The 20521-nt window shown below is 40.9% G+C and overlaps 1 protein-coding gene across 1 annotated transcript in view; it reads left to right on the top strand.

Moving 5' to 3' along the window:
• Positions 1-20521, top strand: part of SERINC5 (serine incorporator 5) — a 104462-nt gene that overhangs the window by 74939 nt on the left and 9002 nt on the right. Inside the window, exons 6-9 of the mRNA XM_037530173.2 lie at positions 5887-6098; positions 8774-8869; positions 11429-11555; positions 18569-18635. Coding sequence (XP_037386070.1) covers positions 5887-6098; positions 8774-8869; positions 11429-11555; positions 18569-18635 — 502 coding nt within the window. The remainder of the gene's footprint in view (positions 1-5886; positions 6099-8773; positions 8870-11428; positions 11556-18568; positions 18636-20521) is intronic.

Below are 20521 nucleotides of genomic sequence, written 5' to 3'. Positions count from 1 at the left end.
TTCAGTAGATCTGCCTGTTTTGCTCCCCACTCTGTCTCTGGTGAATCTTCTCACCTCCACCCCTGCACCTCTGGCCTATACCCCAGTTCTTGTATACATAAATAAATAAAAATAAATCTTCAAAAAAAAGAGAAATTAAAAGTAAAAATAACTTTGTAAATTTTATAGCTATCATGTTACTGTATACTATTTGGGGTTAAAAAAGGACAGAAAGTACTATATGAATATGCATTTTTTTTTTATCTTGGGCAGACAAAATGCACTGTCCAAATTAACCCCAAATGCTTTCATTCTGATTATTTTCCTCAGCTTTTTAGTAGCAGTAGTTGTTGTTTTATTTTCATTTTGTTTTTCAAAGAGCAAATCATGAGATACATGGGTGAAAGAATAGTATTAATACTTTTGTTACTTGTTAATTATCCTAAAGATGAGTCAAATGGGTGGCTCCTCAACATAAGTTAGAAATGCATTTTTTAACATTTATTTAAATTTTATTTTTATATTCCCCATACAATTACAACCCCCTTATTTTGACCCCAATCCCTCCCCTCCCCGCCCCCCATAGAGTGTCTCTGGTTCATAGTTGTTTGTTGATTTTGATTTTTACTTTCTTAGAGTTATTTTTTTCCTGGTCCCTTATTTAGGTTTTCTAGATTCCTGCTATGAGTGAGACCATCCGGTCTTTTTCTTTTTCTTTCTGGCTTATTTCGCTGAGCATGATCCCTTCCAGCTCCATCCATGTTGCTGCAAATTGCATGTGTTTATCTTTTTTGAATGCTGAGTAATATTCCACGGCATATATGTACCACATCTTCTTGATCCAGTCATCTATTTTTGGGCATTTGGGCTGTTTCCAAAGCTTAGCTATTGTAAACAGTGCTGCTATAAACATAGGGGTGCAGGTGCTCTTTGGAATTGATGTTTCTGTGTCCTTTGGGTAAATACCTAGGAGTGGAATTGCTGGATCATATGGAAGCTCTATGTTTAGTAGGTCCAGAAATCTCCACACAGCTCTCCATAGTGGTTGGACCAGTTTGCACTCCCACCAACAGTGCAGGAGAGTTCCTTTTTCTCCACATCCTCGCCAACATTTGTTGTTGCTAGATTTTTTAGTATGTGCCATTCTCACTGGTGTGAGATGGTATCTCATTGTAGTTTTGATTTGCATAGAAATGCATTTTAATTGCTTTACACTTGCATGATAATCCTTACTGTACTTTAATTATGAATTTTTTATTAGATAAAAATAAAGGTAGCATCCTAAATTTTTGCTAAAGTTTTCAGAAATCTACTTCTGGTAGAGAACTTCATGGTGAAATATTAATATTTTGGAAACAGTGCCTTATTTGCCCATTAAATCATATTTTCTCTTGAGAATTCTTGTGCTTCTTCACTCTGATGTTAATGTTTTGATTGATTCTGAAATCATTTTCTGGTAGTAATTATTGATGCCAAGTTTTAACAGACATTTTGGAAGAGTTTGGTTGCTATAAAAACTTTCCAGGAACCATTCAGTAAGAATGACTTAAGAGCTTTGTAACAAATGACTTTGCTGTTTTTCAGACTTTGAAGACAGTATCCCCACAAAATCTCTTGCCAACATGTTCATAGTTGATTCATATGCCTAAAATTAGGATTAACCTAAGAAGCTCTCTAATACTGTTATTTTCATTTAAATTTGTCTAATTTTGTAATTTTTTTTTCCGGGGGGGGGGGGAAGTGTTTTTTACAGGCTTGCTTACAAATTAGAGAAAATATAATTTTCATCACTCCTCATGAAACAACCAAACTGCTTTTTCATTCATTTCTTTTTAATGTTGTGAAGAAGAAGATCCCAAAGGCAGTAGAAGAGAAAGGTCATGGGCCTGGAGGCCAGGAGATTGCAGGTTTTTTTTTTTTTTTTTTTTTTTTTTTTTAAATAGAGGCATGTTTTATTTATTTATTTGTTTGTTTGTTTTGTTTTGTTTATACATACACTGGGTACAGTCAGAAGCGCGGGAGGGTGAGAGAATCCACCAGAGCCAGAGCGGGGAGCAGAGCAGGCAGAAGGACCAAAGTACGCTGCTGAGGGGAGCAGCGGGTGGCAGGAGAGGTCTGCACGCCATGTGGGACCCTCTCCGGTGGCTGGGGAGCAGCTGGGGATCGAACCGGCGTTGCAGAGGCTGTGGGCAGCTTCGCAACCCAGCGCTCAACCGCTGCGCCACCGGGGAGGCCCGATTGCAGTTTTTTTAATGCTCCTAGATAGCTGTTTCAGTTGAGGCATATCACTTGGCCCCTTTGACCTCAGTTTTCACACGGGCAAAGTGATATGGTTGGATGAGATGTTTAATGTGGATTTTGTTTCTTTCCAGCTTAAATTTTTATTTAAAGGGTCAGTTTTATATTAAAATGAAAATAACAAAAAGTGGATTATATATTCAGGTATTTCTAATGAAGAGACATTTTCTAAATGTACTAGATTTTTTAGTTCACGTTGTTTTGAAATTTTACTCCAAGTGTTCACACAGCCAACACTCAGCGTGACTCCTTCTTCCTGCTCTGTCTCTGTGCTCTGACCCATGGCCTGGTGCTTTTCTGATTTCCTCCCAAGTGCTTCTCATTCAGCATTGATTCAAAATATTTACAATATGAACTGTGTGCCAGACAATGTGGCAGCCTCCAAGGGTATAAATAAAGATAAAGAAGTTGTGTTTGAACTGGTCCAACCACTATGGAGAGCTGTGTGGAGATTTCTTCACCTACTAAACATAGAGCTTCCAAATGATCCAGCACTTCCATTCCTAGGTATTTACCCAAAGGACACAGAAACATCAATTCCAAAGGGCACCTGCACCCCTATGTTTATAGCAGCACTGTTTACAATAGCTAAGCTTTGGAAACAGCCCAAATGCCCAAAAATAGATGACTGGATCAAGAAGATGTGGTACATATACGCCGTGGACTATTACTCAGCATTCAAAAAAGATAAACACATGCAATTTGCAGCAACATGGATGGAGCTGGAAGGGATCATGCTCAGCGAAATAAGCCAGAAAGAAAAAGAAAAATACCGGATGATCTCACTCATAGCAGGAATCTAGAAAACCTAAATAAGGGACCAGGAAAAAGAATAACTCTAAGAAAGTAAAAATCAAAATCAACAAACAACTATGATCCAGAGACACTCTATGGGGGGCGGGGAGGGGAGGGATTGGGGTCAAAATAAGGGGGTTGTAATTGTATGGGGAATATAAAAATAAAATTTATAATAAAAAAATAAAATATTCTACAGATAAAATGTAATGTTATTTTGCAAAATGAAAAATGTCTAATTCAGAGTAAAAAAAAAATTGTCCAAAATTAAATGCTGATTTTTCTTAAAAAAAAAAAAGTTGTGTTTGCAAAATCAAGTTGTCATCAGGAAGAGTAAAGGAATTTGGCACAGCAGGAGTAGCAGCCAGTCTGCTAACATTGCTGCTAAAGGTGGTTTTCAACAGTCAAGGATCCTTGTACTGGTATATGTCCTGCTCGGTGGTGCTTACATCCTCCTGGGGAGGGGCAAGAGGAGACAGATGATCATCATATGGCCAAGCAAATAAGCAATAGGTTCAATGGTGAAAAATGCTCTGGAGAACAAGAAAGCAGCATTAGGGAGCAGAACAGGAAAAGGCGTCGTTGTAAGATGTGAGAGGAAAAAAAGTTGAGTTTGAGAGAGGACTGTACTGTGCGTGCAGTGGGCTTGTATAAGGAGCAAAGGGGCATCTACTGTGGCTGGACCCCAGGGGTGAGGGAACGGTGCAGGAGACGAAATCAGAGTTGGCGCTGAGCCAGGTCATGAATGGGAAGGGTACCAGAGGGTTTGACACAGGAATATCATCAAAATGTCTATTTTAAGTCCAAGCTCAGAGGGAGCCAGAGGTGCAGGAAAAACCAGTGGGGATAATTCAGGCTAGAGACTAGGTAGTTGGGTTATATGGTATAGCAGCAGTCAGGTTCTGGTATATTCTGAAGTTGGAATTTGCTGGTAGTGATGGTGTGTCTGTGGGAGGAGAGCAGCAGGGAGAGAGTCAGCAATCAAGAGCAACTATAGTTCCCCCACCCCCACAACATTCTCTCTCTCTCTCTTCTGACACACACACACACACACACACACACACACACACGCACACAGACACACAAGGAATGGCCATTTTCTGAGGCTGGGAAGGTAATGAGTATAGGTCAGAGACATGGAGGTTCAGATATTAGCAAGTTAGGACTTGCTTAGTTTGGCATGCCAATTAGACCTCCAATGTCAAACAGTTGGATAATGTGAATCCGGAGTTTAGGGCAGAGATGAGACTTCAAGATTTAACTTGGGATAGAAATGTAAATTAACTATATGGAAGTCTTTCATAAACTAATGACATAACCTAGAAGACTAGTGAAGAAACAATTAGACCCCACCCACATACCAGTCAGTGTGTTTGCTGGTTTCTGTGTAATAATTCATCTGGCTTCCTGTCATTGATTATTATTTGGCTCCTTTTTCCCTCCCTGCCTTGAGTCTCATTTTCATGAGTTTCATTTTCCCTCCTTTCTTGGATCTCATTTTCTCTGTTTCCTTTGTGTGCCTGTTTATGTCAGAATAATTCTGTGGCCATCGGAGGGAAGTGCCTGGCTCAGTTTCAGGAATATGATGGTCATTATCATTTTGGCCTTTCCTCTCTAATTTCTTTGTTTCTGGCTGCAGTAACTTTTTCACCATTAAAACATTTTAGCTGGAACACTTTCCAGTTTTTTGGAACCATTAAGCAAAGTTGCTTTCTCTGTAGAGGTTTATGAGAATGTGGTTACAAAGGACAATTTAATCATTAGGCAGATGACAGTGATGCACTCCACACCCCTCCCCCGCAATTGTTGTTCTGTCCTCTTCATTTGACATTTATAAACACTCTCTTCTTTGTTCTGAACAATTTCTATAGATCATTAAACCACCATTATTTCTCCCCTCCTTTTATTAATATTAGAAAGCACATTCACCTCTAAGTTTGTTTTTGTAAATTCCATTATGATTTTTATTCTTTTCCTACTAATTTCACTCTCCACTTTTTTTTTAAGATTTATTTTATTTATTTATGCATATAAGAACTGGGGTGTAGGCCAGTCCTCTGGTGAGAGGATTCACCAGAGACAGAGTGGGGAGTAGAACAGGCAGATCTACTGAAGTACACTGCTGAGGGGAGCAGTGGGTGAGAAAGGAGGGGTCTGCTGCGCCATGTGGGTAGTAGCATCCAGGTTGGGGATCGAACTCACGCTGCAGTGGCTGGCAATATCTTGATAGTGTTAACCCCTGCACCACCAGGGAGGCCCCTCTCCACTCAAATTCCCCCTTAATCATCATTTGGCATTGTTTTAGGAAGCAGTATTAGCACCGAGCTTTCTCTTCAATGCATGGATACAAGGCTGTCTCTCTTTGGGTGAAGGAAGTCCATTTGCTTCTCTCTCTAAAGAGAAATGGGGTAGCAGCAGGATTAAGGCTGCCACCTCCAGGCTCTGTGTTTACAGAAAAACAGGAAGAGAACTCCTGCAAGGAACCATTTATTAACCCTGCCAAAACCTGTCCTAAGTTAGTTCAAATACAGAATGAAGAAGCTAGAATGAAGTCTGTGGATATCACTTAGGTTGGTGAACACACTTGAATCAAAGATGGAATTTATTGTGTGTAAAAAAAAAATCAGCTTAAACCAAGAAGTTTTTGCAAATTTACGCAAACCTTCTAGTTTTGGAAAAGCTACAATCTTGGTAAGATGATAGGTCTTTTGAGTCCAGAGAGCATTTGTGAATGCCTGAGGAATGCTAAATGTTGTCAGAGGTCACTGACTTGTCTTCTCTTGCCTCCCTCTTTCCCACTTCCTGGAGAAACAGGACTGCAGGCACAAAGACCAACAAGCTGTGGTTCGCCGCTCTGGCCCTGGTGACCCTCGTCATGTACTCTGTTGCCACCGGAGGTTTGATTTTGATGGCAGTGTTTTATACACAGAGAGATGGCTGCACAGAAAACAAAATTCTCCTGGGAGTAAATGGAGGGCTGTGTCTGCTTATATCACTGGTAGCCATCTTACCCGGGGTCCAAAACCGTAAGCAGCAGGTTTTTTTTCCATTCTTCCTTGTGTCTTTGAGCAAACCCTGTGCGCTTTTTCTTTTTTAACTATGGTCATTCCTTAACTTAACATGAATGAGTCAGCAATAGAAAAGGGGGAACTCCAGTTTCCTCTTCTTTCCCACACCTGCGCTGGATGTGATAGACGTGCCTTGTCAAGAAAGAATCTGAGCATGGGCCTCCCTGGTGGCCTAGGGGTTAAGTCTCCGTGCTATCACCACTATGGCCTGAGTTCTGTCCCTGGCCAGGGAGCTAAGCCACATATGGTGCAGCAGACCTCTCCTGCCTTGTCCTATGCTCCCCTTAGCAGTGTATTTCAGTAAATCCTCCTGTTCTGCTCCTCACTCTGTCTCTGGTGAATCCTCTCACCCCCTGCACCTCTGGCCTACACTCCAGTTCTTCTATGTGTGTTAAAAAAAAAGAAAGGTCTGAATATAACAAAGTTAATAATAGGAAGAAAGATGTTAAATAAATTAAATAAGGTACTACATGATTAAATAAGATACTACAAGGAGGCTCTAAATGGAAAATACCCTGTTTTTTTCTCCCCCCCACCCCATAATTGTATCTGGGTCATCTTTCATTCAGTGCCTATGGGCCAGAACTCAGGGACAGTGTGGTCTAGGGAGGCAGAAGGCAGAAAATCTGGTCGCTTCTCAGCCAGCAACTGACTATGTGTGCTAACCTTCCTCAGACCCAAATCATTCTGCAGTAAAGCCAACAGAAACCTGTGAGCCAGACTTTTATGCTTGTTTCAAAGGCAAGAGGAAGAGATGATGGAACTTAAATGCTTTGGAAAGTAGAGATTTGAATTGTCTTTCATAAATGACTTATGATATCTTAAGCCATTATGTTCTCTTTGATTATGTTTCTTGTAGGTACACGACGTTCAGGTTTCCACAGAGGAAAAAGAAAATATGGCTGATAATTTTATAGCCTTTGAGTTCTTCTAAAATGATTTTAAAAAGCAACAACTCTTGAGTAATTTAAAAGTTTTTTTTTGTATTTAGAATGTCAAGTCCATTATTGAAATTGAGAGTACTGTTCTTCCATTCTCTTTCATTGGCCAGTTAAGAATTTCCCAAAACAATGTTAGTATTCTGATTAAATTATCCTTTGAGTTAAATTTTTTCTTTTGAAATAGTTATAATATTTTTAAATACTTGGTTTAATGCCATTCATTACTAAGGTAATTCTTATTCCCATGCTAACAAGCAGGGTCTATTTCTGTACCTCTTTTGGTTATTATAATTTAATAATAATTCTGGAAATATTTGATCAGATGGTAGAATGGGTAAAACTGAATCCATTTGTGTCAGTGGGTGGCCTAAAATTTGCCCCTCTTATCCCATTCAGGTCACAGTAATGCAACCACTAAGTTTATTTTATTTTTTTTTTTTATATAGAGGCATGCTTTATTTATTTGTTTGCTGGTTTCTTTGTTTGTTTTTGTTTATACATGCACTGGGTACAGTCAGAAGCGCGGGAGGGCGAGAGAATTCACGAGAGCCAGAGCGGGGAGCAGAGCAGGCAGAAGGACCGAAGTACACTGCTGAGGGGAGCAGCGGGCGGCAGGAGAGGTCTGCGCGCCATGTGGGACCCTCCTCCGGTGGCCGGGGAGCAGCCGGGGATCGAACCGGCGCCGCAGAGGCCGCACGCAGCTTCGCAACCCAGCGCTCAACCGCTGCGCCACCGGGGAGGCCCCCACAACCACTAAGTTTAAGTATTAGGACCCTAAGGCCCTTCTCCCAGTGAATCCTGAGCCCCCATAGCCTTCCTCTTTGGCTTGGACTGGCTCTGATGTTGGCACATGGCGAGAGTTGAGAAAAAATTACTCAGAGTCCAAGTGAGTTGGAACAATGAAAAGCCTAGAGGGGCTACACCAAGAATACTCCCTTAAGGAACAAATACAGTCTAGTATTTATTTAGAATCAAGTGGAAGATAAAAAGTCAAAGAAGTAAGAAGATCTGCTGGAATTTGTTAATGTGTGGGAGATGGGGGTGGGGGGAGAATCAAGGGAGGCCTCAGGGTTATAGCTGATTTAAGCCTAGTATCTATTGATGTTTTCAGCATATGCATGTATCCTCCTACCAGGACTTTTGCCCTGAAAGGTTCCTTGTCTCAAACTTTCTCTGTTTGTACTCTGGGTGAAGGGCAGAGAAGAGTCAAGGCAAAGACACAGAGTAATCCAAGCTCCCACACAAAGGTTTTTTTGTCCATTGACAGATAAGAACTTTCTCCCCTTATATTCTGTCTGATGGCCTTGCAAAGTCTGTAAGTCTTATTTATCCCACTAAGATGTGTGGTCTCACAAATAATGATGGTAAATTTTCTTCTGAGATCATGTGGTTTAAGAACTAGTGTTGATGGACCTCAGGGGAGCTAGAAAGATGTTTAAGTACATTCCTAGTTGTCAAAACGAAGTGTTAATAGAGGACTGGCTATCTCTAAAATAGCAGTTTAGAAGCATTGTAGGGCTCCTTTCCCCTCAGTAACTCTTCTTTCCTTTGAAGTTGTGGTGGGGGGGTGGTTGTCAGCTAAATTAGAAAGATATCATTTGGGAGTGAGAGACTTTTTTTTTTTTTTTTTGCATGTACTTTTTGTTGAAATGTAAAATACTGTCTTAAAATCTGTCACTTGTCACTTTTCAGGACAGCCAAACTCTGGGTTACTGCAGTCAGGTCTCATAAGCTGCTATGTCACCTATCTCACCTTCTCAGCTCTCTCCAGCAAACCTGTGGAAGTAGGTAAGCCAGCCTTGTTGGGGAGCAACTCAGGTGTTTACACCTGAGTATTTTCATTTGTGGAAGAAGGAACATGTCACCATTGTTTAAATATCTGGGATGCCAAAAATCAAAATAGAGAGACCTTTTCATTCAATTTCATGGGGTGTGAAAGTGAAAATTCCTACTTTGAATCATCCTGCTGGGTAGGAAGCAAAAGTGGGTTCCTAAGCCCAATCTGCATTTCCTGCTCTGTTTTCAAGAAGCACAGTTGTTTTGCTTTATCTCATTTTGGTTTTTAACTAATTATTAATCTACTCTTTTCTCTTAAATGACATTTATGAAACATGAGCTTTGGAATTGGACTGCCGGGGTTTACAGCCTAATTTGGCCACTTAAGTAACTTGTGCAAAATTTACTTATCCCCTCTTTAAAATAAAGAATTTTAACAAGACAACTAAATTAAGAGTCCAGTTTTTTATAGGGTGACTTCTAAGAATTCAGTTGACTATGTGTGTGTTTGTATACATGTGTGCAATTTCTGGCATGTAGCAGGTGTTACATAAAGATTTTGTAGAGTAGTTAACAATGATTATTTGAGACCTATGAAAATTCTATTATTGCTGTAAGTTGTTATTACATTAAAGTTGCTCAACGTTGCCAGTAAAAGACAAAATTTTCTTATTTTGATTTCCAAACTCCTTATATTTCATTATCTCTATAACTTTTGTGATAATATAAAATGTGTGTATAAATGTATTAACACACACATAGTGTATATGTTTGGGTAAATTTGATCTTGTATAAATCAAATTAAATAAATGTTCTCTCTTCTCTAGAAAATAGAAGGGTTTTTTTTTGAGTTTAGAAAGTAAATGCAATGGTAATTTTGTAAGTTTTTGCATATACATGTACTATGTATAACTTTTGTCTTTATAACAATTTAGTAAAAGTTACATAATTGTAGGTCTTACTAAGTGTAGTCTATCCGGGATTTCACTTTTTTTAAGGAAGTGCTATCTTAACTTTACATTTATTTAAATTTAGCTTCTTTTAAGATCTTAAAAATATAACTATTTAGGTATTAATCTTTGGCTTTAACTTAATGGGATTTTTGGTGACAGTATTCCTCTTCTTAATGATAGGTATCACTCAAAAATTTTTTAAAAACCTTGTTTTTAATTTCAGGAGATACTACTTAAATAGAAAATTTTCATATTTCGGTCAGTTAAAAAAATATTTTTTTCCATTGGTCTAAGAAAAAGATTTCCTAAACCATACCATACAGTTATGGTTACTGTTTCAAATGTCAGGACCTGTAATAATTTTAGTCTAACTTGAAACACTTAGAATGTGCATGCTTGTAAAATGGTTTCTAGATTGTTATTTTATGTTCTGGGCAAAGTTGGCAATTGCATATAGCTTGATGTTTAAAATCAAAGATAGGGCTGGAGGGGAGGGATTGGGGTCAGAATGGGGGGTTGCAATTGTATGGGGAATATAGAAATAAAATTTATTATTTAAAAAAAATAAAAAAATAAAATCAAAGATAAAAAATAAATTACCATTGATGATAATATTTTAGAAGTCCTTGTTTTGTAACCTCTCAAAAATGTTTTAAAATCCGTACCACCTCAGCTTGTCCCCAAGTTACAGACTGTTATTTCCCCTATCTTTGCACAGGTTATTTTATTCTTTCCTGCAGTATCAGCAGTGCTCATGCATTATAATTTGAAACATTCAGAAAGCACATACATGAATACCATCACATTTCTTTACATCATGATTCAATAACTATTGAACAGTCACATCCACTAAATTCAGTGAACAAAATGATGTAAATGTTGACACCATCCCCTACACAAGGCTTTTGTGTTCAGTAGTAATTAATAATAGAATCAATAAATAGTAGAATTAATAGAATTAATACTTGCCACAGTATTGATAAGGAAAGACCTTATCTTCAAATCAGCTATTCTGTTTATGAATCCACTCTGATTTTTTAATATACATTTACAGACCTGATCAATAGAAAGAAGCAAGATAGATATTTTCCTTTAAAAAGAAAATGTTGAGGAACGGACCCCTCTGGGAGAGCTCTCCCAAGAACAAGGGGAAGAGAGTGATGTTCCTCTTGGCCAGACCCCTAAGCAGTGCTGGTGTGTGTTTGCTTGTTGAGCAGCCTCAGCACTCCGAGAGCATGGACATGGTGGAAGTACTCAGTTGTCTGCATACCAATTACCTGCGCAGTGTCTTTGCTCAGATATTGCCATATCAGTTGGAAAATGCATTTAAGTTTACCTTTTAATATTGTTTGAATAGTACTGCAAAAGAACAACTCTTTCAAGGTACTAGAGCTGAAGAACCGTTTAACACTAAGCTGGCATCTACGCTCTTTTTCTAAGAGGGTGCCGAGTGGGGAAAGGGTGCTTTGAGAAAGCAATAATCTAGTCTGAGTTGAGTCAGACTGTAGACTTTGAAGTTTCCAATGAGAAGTCTTCATTATTCTAAGCCCCCTGAATTTTCCCAGAATGAAAGTCTGTGAGTTACAACAAGCTTTTCTGAATTGCTTTTCTTTTCAAGTTCTAGATGAACATGGGAAGAACATTACCATCTGTGTGCCTGACTTCGGTCAGGACCTGTACAGAGATAAAAACTTAGTTACTGGACTGGGAACCGCTGTCTTGTTTGGGTGCATCCTATATTCATGGTAAGTCTTAGGAGTTACTTGAGGTCATCTTTGCAGGCTTCAAAAGCCTGCAGAGTCTACAGAAGAATTTATGTGAGTTTCCCAGCTGTGAAGCAACAAAACAAATGCCATCTGAGGAAGAGGGAAAATAGCTCAGGGGAAAAAGGCAATATGACAGCTTGAAATCGAGGTGTTTGGCCTTCATTTGCCTTCCTTGTATTTATATGTGGTAGAGAAACATATGCTGTGTCAGCCCTTTAAAAGATGATTGAATATTAATTGCCAAAGCATTTTTGGAGGGCGAGGGAGCACAAAGTGAGGAAGAGAGTATGTGCAAGAATGTTTAGGCAACTTTCTAATCCAAGGGAAATACCATTTGTCCTGCTGTTGATGGAAAGAGTACAAAGCACTGCATACACAGTCATCCTGTGCTTGGTCCAAGAAAGACAGGAAGCGGCCCTCTTCTTTTATGCTAAAACCCACAATGCTGTTAAGGTGGTGATACCAGATTAGCATTAGTCAGTATTTCAGAGGCTTGTGGTGGGGCTGTTCCACCTTTAAAATGCTTCCAAGATTGCTAGAGGGAGAAAAGTAAAGAAGAGAAATGTTTCTAATTGTTCACATTTCATTGTTAATAAAACACAAAGTTTTCCTTTTGTGTTTTACATTTTATTTGTTATGTTTCAGGGTATAAAAATTTCAGCATATCATAGAGGTTACAATCTTCCTTTGTCTGAAAGTAAATAATCCTGGTGGTGGTAGCCTTACATAAATCATCTGTCTTTCTGAACAAGCTGGCATGTTCTCTTCTTTCTTCTAACACCCTGTATTGCTGGATAGGGACTATCAGACACAGGCACGTTATAGACTGGAGAAATGAACTTTATAAAGTACTTGTTTGGAGTTATGCAACAAGCCACAGAATGCTTGCTTGTGCAGGTGGTTGTTAGGCTGATGGATATGTAACATGGGCTCCCAGTCTGTCTGGGACATAGAATCTTATTGCACCAGGGTTTCCATTTTCTGACCTTTAATTTGTTTTATTTCCATTTTTGTTCATTGAATACCTGTTATCTACAAAACAGTGATTGGGATTCAGGCCCAAGTCAATGTGTTTCCAGAAAAACCCACATTTTGAATCCTGATTGTCAGTTCTTTCTTGAGTAAGCGTTTCCTTCCTGAGTCTTATTTTATTTTTGAACTTTGGGGGAGAAATGACAGTAACACAACTAATTTCAGGATTTGTCTCTCAGTTTTTTTCTGTAATGGCATGTAAAAAACATTGAAAAATCATGAGAAAGTAGGTTACTATACTATGAGTGTGGAATATTCCATATATAAAATAAAACATACATAAAATTCCAGATGGAGATAAACCAAATTTGGAATAGTGGTGCTATTAGGGATAACATTGTTTTCTTTTGTTCTGGTTTTTTCCTTAATTTTTTTTTTGGAGTGAGCTTGCATTTCTTTTGTTTGTTATTTGTCAGAATATCTCTGAAGATATTTAACAGAATAAAATCATGTCCTGTGGGTTGCTGGATACCTAATCACACCTGAGAAAAAAAAAATGTTTGCCCCACATATAAAATATAGGGCTTGGATTTCTATAAGCCCATTATCAGAAAAAGTGGCCAAAATTCTATTTAGTGTGCTGCCAGAATTCCGCTAATGGTGTTACTTTGCTGCATGGAATTTTCACTGTCAGATTTTCATTGTCGCCCTTGAGTGAGAGAGGATAAATAAAACATCACCTCTCCCTGTATTTAGAGGCACCATCATGGAAGTTGATGTGATATGCTCTGATATTTCCCAAAGATAACAATTTTCAAAGTTGACAGCTGCTGCTTGAAATCTGTCCAAACCAATAACAAAAGTTACTGAGCATTCGTAATTGAACTGCAGAAACAGAGTGCCCAGTGGAATGGAGATGGAAAACATCAGCCTCCCTCGTGGAGACAGAGGAGCCAGTTGACTCTGGGGGTATTTGTGTAACCCACGCCATGTACATGCTCCCTGGGGACAGGCAGTGGCTCCATCCCAGGAGGGAATAGAGCACCAAGGTCTGGGTGATTAGTGTTTGCTGTAATTACCCAAGGCGGGAGGGGTTGGCTCTGAGAACTTGATAAATGGACAAGCTTGGAGCTTATAGAGAAGTGAGTTCAGACCAAGCAGAGCCTTGTGAAAGGGGAACACTGCTAGAAGCTGGAGGTGACCCAATTAAGAATTTTCCCATTTTGACTACTGAGAGTTTACATTTTCCTCCCATGCACTGAAAAATGAAAGTTTGTAAGATAACACAAAAAGAGACTGGATAGAGCTGTAAGATGAATACAGTTGCTGGACTGTCTAGAATTCCCAATAGAAATTTTAAGAAGCTGAACTTCCCTGGTGGCGCAGGCCGTTGAGTGCATTTGCGCGCAGCCTATGTAGCACGAGTTTGATCCTGGCCGGCCGGGGAGATACCCACATGGTGCGTCAGACTTCTCCTGTCTCTCCTGCTGCTCCCTTCAGCAATGTATTTCAGTCAGTCTGCCTGTTCTGCTCCTTGCTCTGTCTCTGGCAAATCCTCTCACCCTCCTGCACATCTGTCCTGTACCTGTTCTCATATGCATGAATAAATAAATCTTAAAAAAAAAAAATGTTAAGAAGTTGAAAGACTTGGTGTGTATGTTAAGAGAAGAAGTTGCCCATTTTTTCCTTTCTTTTTTTTTGAAGTTGCCTATTTTCAATGAAAGTCTGAGATTGCCTGTAGCTGACTTTTTTGGTAAGGTCACAGAAAACTCACACTTTGGGAGCTGTCGTGATGACCCCATCCTCAGTTTCTGGTTCTCTGTCTTGAGTCCTGCTTCTGAGCACTCACTGTGATTATGTTTTACTCTTTGCTGTCTCAACTGGGAAAAAGGGCCCTGACAAAATCCACTCTCGCACCTTCCTCTCCAGCTCTCCCACTAAGGCTTCTCCAGAAGCACCTTCTGCACCCAGCACTGTTACTGTGAAGTGTCACACACAACTTGGGGGCCCCACGCAGGAGTTTCATGATGTCACATTCTTATCTCCCACACTTTCTTAGGCCTGGAATCTTGCTGTGATTACTTCCCCTCCCCTACACTTTTCCTCCATTTCCTCCTTGGGTGTCTGGATTTTGTTGATATTGTTATTCTATTGACTTCAAGTTCAAACTGTCAGACTGGACAGGATCCTGGAGTTGATCAAGTTCAATTTCCACATTGTACATAAAAGGAAACTGAGGCACGGTGCTTATTTCTTTTGCTCTGACCCGTTTCAGGAAACTTGAGTCTCCTTTGCTGATTGTTTAGAGAGACAGGTTCATAATTGTTTTTTTCTTCCTCCCTGGCATGGCTTGGACTGAGGCCTGCTCTTCACTGAGGCAGAAGGGAAATCTGGGGGGCCTCCCTGGTGGCATAGTGGTTAAGTCTCATTACTATCCACTATCACCTCTGTGGCCTGAGTTCAGTCCCCAACCAGGGAGCTAATCCTCATATGGTGCAGCAGACCTCTTCTGTCTCACCTGCTGCTCCCCTCAGCAGTGTACTTCAGTAGATCTGACTGTTCAGCTCCCCGCTCTGTCTCTGGTGAATCCTCTCATTCCCTGCACCTATGGCCTACACCCCAGTTCCTCTAGGCATGCATACATACATACATACATACATACATACATACATAAATCTTTTTTGAAAAAGGATAAGCTGGATGACTTGTCTAATTATATTATTAGGAGGAATTTTTAAAAAATATTTTATTTATGCATAAAAGAGCTGGGGAGCTGGGGTGTAGGCCAGAGGTATTGGGGGGTGGTGGTGAGAGGATTCACCAGAGACAGAGTGGGGAGCAGAATAGGTGGATTGACTGAAATAAACTACTAAGGGGAGCAGCGGGTGAGATGGGAGAGGTATGTTGTGCCATGTGGGTTGGCTCTCTGGCTGGAGATCGAACTAGTAGTGCAGTGGCTGCCAATAGCTTGATAGTGCTGAGACTACCCTTTGTGCCACCAGGGAGAACCCTTAAGAGGCATTTAAGAGAGAAAATAATAGTTGAAGTTTAAGCTGTTTAGGAAGGTAAATACAAAATTGGGAAAATGAAGAATATTTAATGTCCTGATGTTGGACAATGTTGGACAGTCACAACAATATGGCAAACCTTATTGACATAAGTACAGGGTTGGTAAAATGGCACTGTAGAGAAGATTGGCTTAAACTGAGTAACACTGACAAATCAGGGAGAGGTATCTATTTGAGCGTGTTTGGGGCCTATTACTTTTATTTAAGAAAAAAGGGTAGAGGGTGTAGTTTGTATCTTTATTTTGGGAATCCTGCTGCTCCTTAACCTACCATCTGAAATCTTCCTGACTATGCATCATGGGGCGCGTTATGGTCTCCTCCCAGTTCCCAGCCTCTGGTCTCCTTAGGGAGTTAGGAGTCACCAATTATATAACACAGTGGGAATATCACTGAGCTTTATCACATGAAAGTGGGGATAGTATGCCATCTCTCAGGACCTACCCTGCACATTTGCAGGGGGGCAGAATTGAGATTTTCTGCAACCTAGGAGAGTCTCACAGCTCCAGAAACATCTGAAGCAAGTACAGAGGGCTCCCTGCTTTCTAAATCATTCTGCCAATATGGAAGAGGTTCTGGGTATGACTGTGCTTCCTGAAAGGGGGCGGGGGAGACATTTTTTTGATTGTCGCAATTGCCAGACATATTGGCTTGAGGTGAGGAGCAGAGATAGTAAACATACTGCGCTGCATTATGCATGGGTGGTGGTGAAGCTTTGTTTCAATCAAATGCTGTCAGTCTCCTTTCACCCACAGGAAGTACTGGCTTAAAGTCACTAGTTAGCCCTGAAGCAGTTTGTCTTGCACTGAATAAACAGATAGTCTTAGTAATGGCCAGACTGCAGAAAATAAGACCTTCTAGGCTTTAGAGTGCTAGTAAAAACAATATTTTTTAGTAATTTCAAGAAGAGTGTTTTTGGGGGTAAAGACTATGACCTGAGGGCCTCCCTGGTGGCGCAGCAATTGAGTGCTGGACTGTGAAGCCGCCTGCAGCCTCTGCAGCGCTGGTTCGATCCCCGGCCGCTGGCGAGGGTCCCACATGGTGTGCAGACCTCTCCTGCTGCCCGCTGCTCCCCTCAGCAGTGTATTTCGTCAGTCTGCATGTTCTGTTCCCCGCTCTGGCTCTGGTGAATTCTCTCACCCTCCCGCGCTTCTCACTATACCCAGTGCTTGTATAAATAAATAAATAAATCTTAAAAAAAAAAAAAAAAAAAAAAAAAGACTATGACCTGAATATAAACCTTATTTTCTGGTAGCATCTACTTGAGAAATCACACTTCACAAATGATGAACTGAATATAGTTATTTCTAGAAATAAGAACAAAAACTTCCCTGGCTACTGTTCTTCAATGATGGGAGTGAAGTGGTAAAGGTGCCAGAATCAATTTTTGTTTTTCTGAAATCATTTTTATTCCAAAGAATTGGTAAAGTGCAATATGGTTCTTTAACCAAAATTAAAAGTTGCATTCTCCAGTATGGAACCTATATACTGTATTAGGTCATGATTCATGTGTACAAGATGTAACACACTGTTAAATACAGAAACAAAGTGTGTATTACTTGGGTGCACAGTCATTGGGAAATGTTTCTGCTATTCCTCAGACCAGGCTCAAAGCCTGGAAGTGGAAGCTGAGTGGCCCGAGGAGGAGCAAGCACCCTCCTGTTCCAAGCAGAAATGAGAGTGATGTTGTTAGGTTTGACTGGCCCACAAAAGAGGCAATGTGCTTGGCTCCCAGAGGAGCTTTCTGTGAGGAAGGCTTTTTATTGTTTATTTGCATCTCATTGATCTCTTCTGTGCTTGGGAAAGGGGAGAAGAGTGAGCAGAGGGGCTGTTATCTCAGGTGGTTTTTCTGGTTGAAGCAAGTATTCATTTCTGCCTCTCCCCTCCCCAGCATGCCGCCCACTCCAGGCCAGCACTGAAGATGCACTCGGGTAGGACTAGTGTCTTCTGCTGAGTCCGAGTGCTTTCAGCATGTGGCAATCTTCCAGTCAGTATTTGCTAAAAAAAATTTGGAGTTAGCTGGAACCCTAAGTATTGTATGTATTTATCTTCCCTTAAAATGCACCTTTTTCTTTCCCCCCCAGGAAAGATAAATACCATTTTTACTTCCCTAAACCAAATCTTGTAGCATTTTACCTCTTTAGGTCTGGGGAAAGTGGCAGCTTACACTGACACCTCTTCTGTGTTGAATTTCCAAACAGAAACCCTTGTCCTGCTACAGGCAGAAATAATTGCCTTTTGCTATCTGTACCCTTGCTTTTTACTGGGGCTCTGGATTCTTCATTGCTTTCATTACCTTCTTTTTTTTTTTTTTAAAGAGGCATGTATTTTTATTTGTTTATTTTTATTTGTTTGTTTATACATGCACTGGGTACAGTCAGAAGCGCGGGAGGGTGAGAGAATTCACCAGAGCCAGAGCGGGGAGCAGAATAGGCAGAAGGACTGAAGTACACTGCTGAGGGGAGCAGCTGGCGGCAGGAGAGGTCTGTGCGCCATGTGGGACCCTCCTCCGGTGGTTGGGGAGCAGCCGGGGATCGAACCGGCGCTGCAGAGGCCGCGGGGAGCTTTGCAACCCAGTGCTCAACCGTTGCGCCACCCGGGAGGCCCTCTTTCATTACCTTCTAAGTGAGACTAGTCAACAATAAAAGTTCAATCAGAAAATTATTTTGGCATTTGAGGGAGGAGAAGTGAAAACAAGGACAATGGGCGATAGGCAACTTATTTCCTTACCTTCAGTCTTTGCAAATAAATGATCTGCATAACCTACTCAATTTGGGCATCAACTGTAGAATAACTGGTTGGCCAAATTTGGAATATAAGCTAGTTTACTTACAGTGTCAGAATTGTTGGTTACACAGAGCCTCTGGCTGTGGCGTTGTCCAGGGAACTCTCCCCTTCCTGGGATGTGACATACCACATTAATATGCCCTGCTGACCTTTTCCTTTGTTTTTTAGTCTCACATCAACAACAAGATCAAGTTCTGATGCTCTGCAGGGGCGCTATGCAGCTACTGACGTGGAGGTAAGTTCATATCCTCTTCTTGTTCTGCCTCAGCTCAGAAGGCCCTTTTTTCAGGAAGAATTTTTGTTTATTTGCATCTTTTTTAGTCCCATTTTTCTTCTTGGGACAGAAGGATGAGATTTTCGCACAGAAAGGGAAATGTCCTGTGTATTCCATGGGTTTAAAAGTAATCAATTGATTCTTGATTTTCCTCTAACAGAATTGGCCCCCAGAATGGCATCCTGCTGCCCACCTCCCGCCAGAGGCCTGGGTGGCTTTGTCACGCTGCCCCCCTGCTCTTTTCCTGTTATACCGGGGCATGTATGGTTCCTTTTTAAGCTTCTAGTCCATTCCTTCATCTTACATACCTATCTGTGCCCTCCGGACATAGCACGACCATGGGGTTATATAATGGCTGTTCTGAAGGAGAAGAGATAGGCAAGGAAGAGTGAGATAAGCCTCTGCTCTGTCTATACTTGAGCCTACTTACTGCATCAGTTCCCTCAGGTGGCTGTTTCATTGGGAAAGGAATGGTGAACTCTAGGTGCCCAGAGAATCGCTGTGGTTAGCAGTTGCCTATACACCTGCAGAATGTTTGTTATTTTCTTACTGGTGCAGCGTCCTCCATAGAATGTCCACCGAGGTCAAAGAAGGTCTAATCAGACGAAGGCACTTCCAGTGGTGGCTAAGCCTTACAGCTCTTGCCATGTGCCAGGCACTGTTCTAAGCTCTCCATGTGATTTCATTTAATCCTCATAAAACCCCAGTGAGAGTTTGAACTCCATTTTACAGAGGGATTCTCTGTAAAAGTTAAGTCACTTAAATCCTGCAGATTTCAATTTGCTGGCAGTTAAGCTGCATTCTGTCTCCAGAGTCTGTTCCCAGCCACTGCTGCCCAAGAGTTCAGCCACTGTGTCCGGGCCCTGCTGCTGACCCTGCCTGGCATTCGGCCCCTGCTGCATTCTACTGGCTCTCACTTGATGGAAGAGCCCTGGTGTCTGTCCAGATACAGGCACTTCACTCTGCAGCTGGGCCTCTGGGGATGGTCTTTCCTGCACCTGACCTGGAGATAGGGAATAATTATGAAGGCTTGTCAGTCTGCCAGCACCACTCACCAGGTCTTTCTGTCACTTAAAAAAGAGAAAACTGTGCTAAGTTTGAATAGGTTACTGCCTATTATAAAGAAGAGAATGGTCTCTAGAAGGCAGGCCTTTGTTCGCATCACTGACTAGGGGACCACCTGCTGAGGATGGATGGTTATGGTTTCAATATCCCTATTGTGTACCCAGTGAAAGCTCAAAAGAACAGCAAGTTTCTCAGTTAGACTTAAGAGAGGATGTTTTTCTTCCTTATTCCATGGCCCCAGTGTTTCCTCCTGAACTGGGGAGCATGTGGAGTGGAAGTCAGTCTGCTCTCGTTGCATCATGTTTCACAGGATACACCTTGAAAGAGAGACTTGTTTCTTATAGTAACTTAAGCTTTAAAAGAAAGAAGACTCCTCAGCATACCATGTCTTGGGCCCACTGAACCTGTCACTTGATCCAAGATTCTGTCGAGGCTAATCCTTCTCTTACCAGTTTCCTTGCCATACAGGAGGGAAACGAGACCTTGGCCTTGAAGTGGATAAATGGGACAAAGCCTCCAGGGCCCAGCATTTCCCAGATTGTCTTGGTACATGTAATGTGTCTTATTCTGTTTACCAGAGGCCTTCTAGACTGATTTTTCATAAGCTGAGTTTTTAAAATTAAGTTTATCGTTTTGAGTAAATAAGAAACACAATTTGAGACACCAAAGACTCTTCCAAGGGAAGCACCTGTCCTCGGCACCCATGTCCATATCCCTTACCTTTGTTGTTTCTGAGTCTTTCAACTCCACCACGCCCCCTTAGAATCTTTTTTTTTTTTTTT

The sequence above is a fragment of the Talpa occidentalis genome, unplaced genomic scaffold (genome assembly GCF_014898055.3).
Source record: "Talpa occidentalis isolate TD23 unplaced genomic scaffold, MPIMG_talOcc4v2.1 talOcc4.6, whole genome shotgun sequence".
NCBI classification, from domain to species: Eukaryota; Metazoa; Chordata; class Mammalia; order Eulipotyphla; family Talpidae; genus Talpa; species Talpa occidentalis.
The sequence above is the reverse complement of the archived record's forward strand: the minus strand, read 5'-3'. Positions and strand labels throughout refer to the sequence as shown.